At 37.9% G+C, this 10,026-nt stretch overlaps 1 protein-coding gene across 1 annotated transcript; it reads left to right on the forward strand.

Moving 5' to 3' along the window:
- Window positions 1-5,218: 5,218 nt before the first annotated feature.
- LOC145957978 (uncharacterized) lies at window positions 5,219-9,029 on the forward strand. The gene is made up of 2 exons (XM_083074422.1): window positions 5,219-7,327; window positions 8,854-9,029. The coding sequence occupies exons 1-2, from the start codon at window positions 5,219-5,221 to the stop codon at window positions 8,884-8,886; spliced, it is 2,142 nt and encodes a 713-aa protein (XP_082930548.1). The 3' UTR covers window positions 8,887-9,029.
- The last annotated feature ends 997 nt before the right edge of the window (window positions 9,030-10,026 follow it).

Here is a 10,026-nt window from a genome sequence, read left to right on the forward strand (position 1 = left end):
GTTTTCCTTGAAATTAGGTGCAGCCACTAAATTCATTTGAGAGTGAATTTACATTTCATTTGGAGTGTAAATTTACATTTCATTTGAAGCAAATTTGAATTTCATTTACCTTGTAATTTTTGTTTTCTAAATTTTTGTACAAGGCCTTTATTAAGGAGTGTCTTGGAGTGCCTTTGGTGTATCTCCATCTCTCCTTAAGAACTTTTATAGTAATCCACGTGTAGTACTTGTGAGAGTGGTCCTTGAAGGTCTTTGGTGCCTTTCAAGCTCTCACTTAGGTTTACTTGCTTTCAACGTCTAGTTTATGTTTTCTTGTCTTTAAGTTTTCAAGCAATTTATGTTTTAAGCAATTTATGTTTTCAGTCATTTAAGTTTTCAAGCAATTTATGTTTTCATGCTCTTTATGTTTTCAAGCATTTTATAAATTGTACACATAGGCACTTGCTTGTTATTTTCTTTAGAAAAGTTCTTTGTGAAAATTGCTTTGTGCAAGACAAAAGTACAAGGGGGTTTAGAGATTTTTACTTGAAGAGGCTTGGTTATTAAGTGGCTCTTTAGTAGCTCACCTCCCTCCAAAGTTCAATTTGTACTCTTAGACCTCTAAGTGCCAAGTCTAAAGCACTCCAAAACCTTATTTTCATAAAAACTATTTTTGTGTGAAAAATATCTCTTGAATTAAAATGTCTCAAGATTCCTCCCATAGTGAAAGTGATGGCTCTCCAAAAAGTCTTTCTTACATTACTAAAGAGCTCAAATCACTTAAACTATGGAAAAAGCAAGAGTCCATTCAAAGAGAGAAGGAAAGAATTGAAAGAGAAGGACAACTTGCTTATCTTGAGGAAGAGTTGAGAATTTTAAGACAAGAGGAGGAAAAATTGAAAGAAGATATGAAGAAACATAAGAAAAAGAGTAGGAGCTCACATTCCCAATACACATCCCCTAATGAAAGCATGAATCAAGGGGATCACTACCAACATACTCCTAGGAGAACTACTAGGCCAAGGGAAGTCAAGGTTGACCTCCCACAATTCTTTGGCAAAGATGATGTGGAGTCTTATTTAGATTGGGAAATGAAGGTTGAGCAACTCTTTGCTTGCCATAGGGTAAGTGAAGAGAGGAAAGTACCTTTGGCTGCCCTTAGCTTCCAAGGGCATGCCATGTATTGGTGGACAACCCTAGAGAGAGAGAGACGCCTCCACAATGATCCTCCAATTCAATATTGGAATGATCTTAAAAGTGCAATGAGGAGGAGGCACATTCCCACCTACTATGGGAGGGAGCTTATGAATAAGCTCCAAAGGCTCCAACAAAGAGACATGTCTGTAGAACAGTACAGGCAACAAATGGAGCTATTAATGATGAGGGCTTGTATTAGGGAAGAGGAAGCTACTACTGTAGCTAGATTTTTGAGTGGTCTTAATTTAGAAATAAGAGACCAAGTGGAGCTACTACCCTACAGGGACCTAAATGACTTGGTCCAACTTTGTGTAAGGGTAGAACAACAAAGAATGAGGAAATCTTACAAAAATAGCTCCAACTCTTCATTTCTAAAGAAAGATTCCAAGAAGGAGGGAAAAACTTTTGAAAAGAAGAAAACTTTTGAACCCTCCAAAAATCTAGCCACAGAAAAAGATAAGGGAAAGGGAAAGGACACTACACACACTAGTTCTAGGACTAGTGATATTAAGTGCTTTAAATGTTTAGGGAGAGGCCACATTGCCTCCCAATGCCCCACAAAGAAGGTAATGATCATGAGGGGGCATGACATTTATAGTAGCCAAGATGAGGTTACTACTTCCTCTAGTAATAGTGAGGAAGAAGCAAGTGATCAAGAGAAAGGTGTAGAGTCTACTTTTCCTTATGAAGGGGAGCTCTTAATGATTAGGAGACTCCTCAACAACCAACCTAGTGATACTCTATCACAAAGAGAGAACATATTTCATACTAGATGCAAAGTTTCAAACAGTGCATGTTCTCTCATTGTTGATAGTGGCTCATGGTGCAATTGTTGTAGCACTAGGCTGGTTGAGAAGTTGGGTTTAACTACTACCATCCTAAACCTTATCAACTCCATTGGATTAATGAGGATGGTGATTTAGCAGTTGACCAACAAGTAAAGGTCAAAATTTCCATTGGGAACTATGAAGATGAGGTGCTATGTGATGTAGTACCAATGGAAGCTTGTCACATCTTATTAGGAAGGCCATGGCAATTTGATAAGAAAACCATGCACAATGGCCTTACTAACGAGATTACCTTTACTCATAAGGAAAGAAAGTTTGTGCTTCATCCTCTTTCTCCTCAACAGGTGGCTGAGGATCAAGCACAAATGAAACTCAAAAGAGATAGTGAAAAGAGATTTAAAAAAAAAAGAAGAAAAGAGAGAAAAAAAAAAGTTTGTGAAACTTAAGGATAAAGAGGAATCTAGGGAGAAAGGAGTTCCCTCCCTAGAGGTCGTTAATCAAGAGAATAAAATTTCCAAACAAACCCTCTTGATTCAACAACCCTCTTATTTCCTTCTCTGTAAAGGAACTCTTTCTTGCACTGCCACATCTAGTGGACATGAGACTTTACCTAAGGGGGTAAAAACACTTTTAAAGGAATTTGATGATTTATTTCCTCCCGAGGGTCCACTGGGCCTTCCTCCTTCTAGAGGAATAGAACATCAAATTGATTTGGTGCCTGGAGCTAGCCTACCTAATAGGCCTGCCTATAGGACCAACCCCCAAGAAACTAAAGAAATTGAGTCTCAGGTCCAAGATTTGTTGGAGAAGGGCTGGGTTCGAAAGAGCTTAAGTCCTTGTGCTGTTCCAGTGTTGTTGGTTCCAAAAAAAGATGGCAAGTGGAGAATGTGTTGTGATAGTAGAGCCATCAACAACATCACTGTGAAATATAGACACCCCATCCCTAGGCTTGATGACATGTTAGATGAGCTTCATGGAGCCATCATATTTTCTAAAGTTGATCTTAAAAGCGGATACAATCAAATTAGAATCAAAGAAGGAGATGAATGGAAAACCGCTTTCAAGACCAAGTTTGGATTATATGAGTGGTTAGTGATGCCTTTTGGGCTCACCAATGCTCCTAGTACATTCATGCGTCTCATGAATCATGTCCTTAGGGATTGTATAGGTAGATTTGTAGTAGTTTATTTTGATGATATTCTCATATACAGTAGGAGTCTAAGTGATCATATAGGACACTTAAGGCAAGTTTTTGATATTCTTAGGAAAAATCAACTTTTTGGAAATTTAGAAAAATGTACCTTTTGTGTAGATAGTGTAGTTTTTCTAGGGTTTATAATTAGTAAAAAAGGGGTTCATGTGGACCCCGAGAAAATCAAGGCCATCCAAGAATGGCCCACTCCTAAAAGTGTTGGAGATATTAGGAGCTTCCATGGTTTGGCAAGCTTCTATAGGAGGTTTGTTCCTAATTTCTCCACACTAGCCTCCCCATTAAATGACTTAGTCAAGAAGAATGTGGAATTTATATGGGGAGAGAAACAAGAAAATGCCTTCATAACCTTGAAGCATAAGCTTACCCATGCACCACTTCTAGCTCTACCTGATTTTTCAAAAACTTTTGAGTTAGAATGTGATGCCTCTGGAGTTGGTATAGGGGCGGTTTTGTTACAGGGTGGGCACCCTATTGCATATTTCAGTGAAAAACTCAAAGGTGCCTCCCTTAACTATCCTACCTATGACAAAGAGCTCTATGCCTTGGTTAGGGCCCTTCAAACTTGGGAACATTACCTTATTCCCAAAGAGTTTGTCATTCATAGTGACCATGAGTCACTTAAATATTTGAGGGGCCAAGGCAAGCTAAACAAAAGGCATGCTAAGTGAGTAGAGTTCTTAGAACAATTTCCATATGTGATTAAATACAAGAAAGGGAAAAATAATGTTGTGGCTGATGCCCTTTCTAGGAGACACACTTTGTTAATCTCCCTTGGATCTCAAATCTTGGGATTTAATCACATTAAGGAATTGTATACTAATGATCTCGAATTCAAAGAAAATTATACCCAATGCTTAGCAAAGCCTCAAGGAGGTTTCTATATTTCTGAGGGGTACTTATATAAAGAGGGGAAGAATTTGTATACCCCAAGGATCTATAAGAAAACTCCTTGTTCAAGAAAGTCATGAGGGTGGTCTCATGGGGCACTTTGGAGTTGAAAAGACTCTAAGTTTTCTAAAAGAAAAATTCTTTTGGCCCCATATGAGAAGGGATGTTGAGAGGTTTTGCTCTAGATGTATAGCTTGTTTACAAGCAAAGTCTAAAGTAATGCCTCATGGCATCTATACACCCTTACCTGTTGCTAACTGATGTGGACATAAAAGCCCAAACTCAAGAGGCCCATGACCAGAAGGCCCAAGTCCACGACGAAGAGGACAAAGATCAAGATCCAATTCAAATCTTAAGTGGGCCTATGACTAGAGGGATGCTTAAAAAAACCCAAGAGGCATTGCAGCACAAAGTGGCCCATTTACTAGAGACCCAACAATCGACTCAACACATGGAGGAGGCTAGACTTATTACATGCATAGCTTGCTTGGGAAGCTAGGAGGCCAACTGGAAGATTTCGTTTTTATTTTATGCACTGTTCATCATCACTGTTCACGGTACTGTTCAAATTCCTGTTTTAAATTTTTTTTCTTTCCTTGTTTCATTTCTTCTTGTTATTGTGTATCCACATATTTCTTCAGTGATTCTCTTTCATTTTGGAACATAAATTCTGCCAAAAAAAAAAAAAGTTTTCTAAACAAAAAAAAAAAAAAAAAAAAAAAATCTGCAGCAAAAGAAGTTTAAAAAAAAAAAAATCTGCAGCAAAAGAAGTTAAAAAAAATATATATATATATATATACAAATATATGGCAGTTGTTCTTCCTTAAATTTTGTGCACATTACCTGTTTGATAAAATTCCTAAGTGTCAAGTGTCTTCCTTGTTCGTTGCTACTTGTCCTTTGTGGGTACTACAATTCTATTTTATTCCTTATGATTGCTATCCTTGAAGGTGATTCTTGATTATAGATTATTTGATTCTTGTAAGAACCTTAAGTTAGAGATTGAGTGGAAAAAGGCAAGAGTGAATATTTACACAAAAGCCAAGTTGAGAGTAAACACGAGTGGTACATCTTTGAGTGCAAACACGTGAGAAGAGTGGTAAGGTCCTATTACTTCACATTTTTTTTTGTTTTCGGTTCTTTTAGTTGAACAATGGCAGGAGCGGGAGGTGGTGGTCCTCATTTAGATGGAGCTCAAAGATTGTTACTTGAAGCTATGACTGCACAAATGCAAAGATTGATGACACAAAATAATCAAGAGCTCTATGAGAGGATTGAAGGAATTGAAAATCAACTAAATCAAGATGATGGAGGTCCTAACCGAAATAGGGGAGGTAGAGGCGGCAATGGAGGTCCTAGACAAAACAGACTTGAAGGAGTGAAGTTGAATGTTCCTCCATTCAAAGGTAGGAGTGATCCAGATGCCTATCTAGAGTGGGAGATGAATATTGAACATGTGTTTTCATGCAATGACTATACTGAAGCACAAAAGGTCAAGTTGGCTGCAGCTGAATTCTCAGACTATGCCCTCATTTGGTGGAACAAATATCAAAAGGAAATGCAAAGAGATGAGGAACGGGAAATAGATACATGGGCTGAAATGAGGAGAGTCATGAGGAAGAGATACGTGCCAACCAGTTATAGTAGAACTTTGCGTTTAAAACTTCAAAAATTAACTCAAGGTAGCATGACTGTTGAAGAATACTATAAGGAGATGGAGATGGCATTGATGAGAGCCTGCATAGAGGAAGAAAATGAAGCAACAATGGTTCGTTTTCTGAATGGCCTAAACACTGATATTAGGGATGTTGTGGAATTGCAGGAATATGTGGAGATGGAAGATTTGTTGCACAAGGCTGTACAGGTTGAACAACAACTCAAGAGGAAAGGTATAGCAAGGAAGAATTCTTCCAGTTCTTATAATCCAAACTGGAGGGATAGATTTAAGAAGGAAGGAGGAAATTCATCTAGTTCAGCAGTGACTCCTCCACAAGGGAAATCACCAACAAATCCAAATACATCTGTCTTTCCTACTGGAACTAGAAACATCAAATGCTTCAAATGCTTGGGAAGAGGACATATTGCTTCTGAATGCCCAACTAGGAGGATCATGATCATGAAGGAGGATGGGCAAATCACTAGTGAATCTGAACCTGATGAAGAAGAAGTGGAGAAAGAAGAGGAAGCATTGCAGGGTGATATACTAATGGTAAGGAGGTTGTTGGGAAGTCAGATACAACCACTTGAGCAAACCCAAAGAGAAAATATTTTCCACACTAGATGTTCCATCAAAGGTAAATTATGCTCTTTAATAGTTGATGGTGGAAGTTGTACTAATGTGGCTAGTACCAAATTAGTATCTAAGTTAAATTTGGGAACCAAACCACATCCTAGGCCATACAAACTTCAATGGCTTAGTGAAGATGGAGAGATGAAAGTAACTCAGCAGGTTGAGGTGTGCTTCTCAATTGGAAGGTATAATGATAAGGTGTTGTGTGATGTGGTTCCAATGGAGGCAACTCATCTCCTCCTAGGGAGGCCATGGCAGTATGACACAAAAGCACTACATGATGGATTCACCAACAAAATTTCTTTCATGCACAATGACCAGAAAATTATTCTCAAACCATTATCTCCTAGAGATGTGTGTGAGGATCAAATAAAAATGAGAGAAAAAATAATGCAAGAGAAAAGAGAGAAGAGTGAAACACCTATCAAAAGTAGAAAGAAGAAGAGTGAAACACCTATCAAAAGTAGAAAGAAGAAGAGTGAAACACTTGAGGGAAAGAGTGAAACACTTGAGGGAAAGAGTGAAACACTTGAGAGAAAAATGAGTTGTTTAGCAAAAGAAAGTGAGGTGAAAAAGATGTTTCTTGCTCACAAACCACTTTACTTGATGTACTGCAAAAATAATATTTTTGTTGCTGACAATTCAAATAAAATTGCTATTCCTCCTAGTGTTGAATTTATTTTGCAGGAATATAAAGATGTGTTTCCGAAGGAGTTACCAAAGGGACTACCACCTTTGAGGGGAATTGAACACCATATTGATCTCATTCCAGGAGTGTCATTGCCCAACCGACCAGCATATAGAAGTAATCCCCAAGAGACCAAAGAGATCCAAAGGCAAGTCGAAGAATTGATGAGCAAAGGATGGGTACAAGAAAGCATGAGCCCATGTGCAGTTCCAGTCATTTTAGTCCCTAAGAAGGATGGAACATGGAGGATGTGCACTGATTGTAGAGCCATCAACAACATCACAGTTAAGTATAGGCATCCTATTCCTAGGTTAGATGACTTATTGGATGAATTGCATGGTGCCTTTATTTTTTCAAAAATTGACTTGAAAAGTGGGTACCATCAAATTAGGATTAGGGAAGGGGATGAATGGAAAACTGCCTTTAAAACTAAGTATGGTTTGTATGAGTGGCTAGTGATGCCCTTTGGGTTAACTAATGCCCCAAGCACTTTTATGAGATTGATGAACCATGTCTTAAAGGAATTTTTAGGCAAATGTGTTGTGGTATACTTTGATGATATTCTGATATATAGCACTAACTTTGATTTGCATGTTGAACATTTAAGTGCTGTCATGAATGTGCTCAGAAAGGAAAAATTGTTTGCTAATATTGAAAAATGTACCTTTTGCACTGATCATGTTGTGTTTTTGGGATTTGTTGTGAGTTCTAAAGGGGTACAAGTTGATGAGGAAAAGATTAGAGCCATCCAAGAGTGGCCTACCCCTAAGAATGTGAGTGAAGTGAGAAGTTTTCATGGGTTAGCTAGTTTCTATAGGAGGTTTGTTAAGGATTTTAGTACTTTGGCTGCACCTCTTAATGAAATAGTTAAAAAGCATGTTGGGTTTAAATGGGGTGAAAAACAAGAGAAGGCATTTTCTGAACTTAAGCACAAACTAACTAATGCCCCCATTCTTGCATTACCAAATTTTGCAAAATCTTTTGAAATTGAATGTGATGCATCTAATGTGGGTATTGGGGCTGTTTTGATGCAAGAAGGTCATCCAATTGCTTATTTTAGTGAGAAGTTGAATGGGGCTGCCCTAAACTATCCCACTTATGATAAGGAATTGTATGCCTTGGTGAGAGCTTTAAGGACTTGGCAACATTACCTTTTGCCCAAAGAGTTTGTCATCCATAGTGATCATGAGTCCTTAAAGTACTTAAAAGGACAAGGTAAGCTTAATAAGAGGCATGCTAAGTGGGTAGAGTTTCTAGAGCAATTTCCATATGTCATCAAGCATAAAAAGGGAAAAGGGAATGTAGTGGCTGATGCTTTGTCTAGGAGACATAATTTGCTCTCTATGCTTGAAACTAAACTATTTGGTCTTGAATCTTTGAAAGACATGTATATGCATGATGTGGACTTTGCTGAAAATTTTGCTGCATGTGAAAAGTTTTCTGAAAATGGTTACTATAGGCATAATGGGTTCTTGTTTAAAGCAAATAGATTGTGTGTGCCTAAGTGTTCCATTAGAGAGCTACTTGTGAGTGAATCACATGAGGGGGGATTGATGGGTCATTTTGGGGTTCAAAAGACGTTGAAAATTTTGCAAGAACATTTCTATTGGCCCCATATGAAGCATGATGTACATAAATTTTGTGATCATTGTATTGTTTGTAAAAAGGCTAAATCTAAAGTTAAGCCTCATGGATTGTATACCCCTTTGCCTGTTCCTGATTTTCCTTGGATTGATATATCTATGGACTTTGTTTTGGGGTTGCCTAGAACAAAGAATGGAAAAGATTCTATTTTTGTTGTTGTTGACAGGTTTTCAAAAATGGCACATTTTATACCATGTAAAAAGGTTAATGATGCTTGCCATGTAGCTGACTTATTTTTTAGGGAAGTTGTGCGACTCCACGGGCTACCTAGGAGCATTGTAAGTGATAGGGACACCAAGTTCCTAAGTCATTTTTGGAGAACGTTGTGGGGTAAGTTGGGTACTAAATTACTTTTCTCTACTACTTGTCACCCACAAACCGATGGACAAACTGAGGTAGTGAATAGAACTTTAGGCACTTTGCTTAGGACTGTTTTAAAGAAAAATATTAAATTTTGGGAAGAACATTTGCCTCATGTAGAGTTTGCATATAATAGGGCTGTCCATAGCACAACTAAATGTTCACCATTTGAAATTGTGTATGGATTTAATCCTCTAACACCACTTGACTTGTTACCTATGCCTAACATTTCTGAATTTAAGCATAAAGATGCACAGGCTAAGGCTGAATATGTGAAGAAGTTGCATGAGCAAGTGAAAGCTCAAACTGAAAAGAAAATTGAGAGTTATGCCAAACAAGCCAACAAGGGCAGAAAGAAATTTATTTTTGAACCTGGTGATTGGGTTTGGGTACATATGAGAAAAGAGAGGTTCCCTGAACAAAGGAAGTCCAAACTTCAACCTAGAGGAGATGGGCCTTTCCAAGTCCTAGAAAAGATCAATGATAATGCTTACAAAATTGATCTACCAGGTGAGTATGGTGTAAGTTCTTCTTTTAATGTTGCTGATTTGACTCATTTTGATGCAGGAGATGAATTCATAGTTTTGAGGACAAATGCTGCCCAAGAAGGAGAGAATGATGTGGACATAAAAGCCCAAACTCAAGAGGCCCATGACCAGAAGGCCCAAGTCCACGACGAAGAGGACAAAGATCAAGATCCAATTCAAATCTTAAGTGGGCCTATGACTAGAGGGATGCTTAAAAAAACCCAAGAGGCATTGCAGCACAAAGTGGCCCATTTACTAGAGACCCAACAATCGACTCAACACATGGAGGAGGCTAGACTTATTACATGCATAGCTTGCTTGGGAAGCTAGGAGGCCAACTGGAAGATTTCGTTTTTATTTTATTATTATTATCTTTTTATGTCTTAAGTTTTAAAGTTGTGTTAGTTTTGTTTTGTAAAAGGCAGTATTAAAAATAAAAATAATAAACTACT

Source organism: Cajanus cajan, chromosome 5, assembly GCF_000230855.2.
Source record: "Cajanus cajan strain Asha chromosome 5, NIPB_CcT2T_4, whole genome shotgun sequence".
NCBI classification, from domain to species: Eukaryota; Viridiplantae; Streptophyta; class Magnoliopsida; order Fabales; family Fabaceae; genus Cajanus; species Cajanus cajan.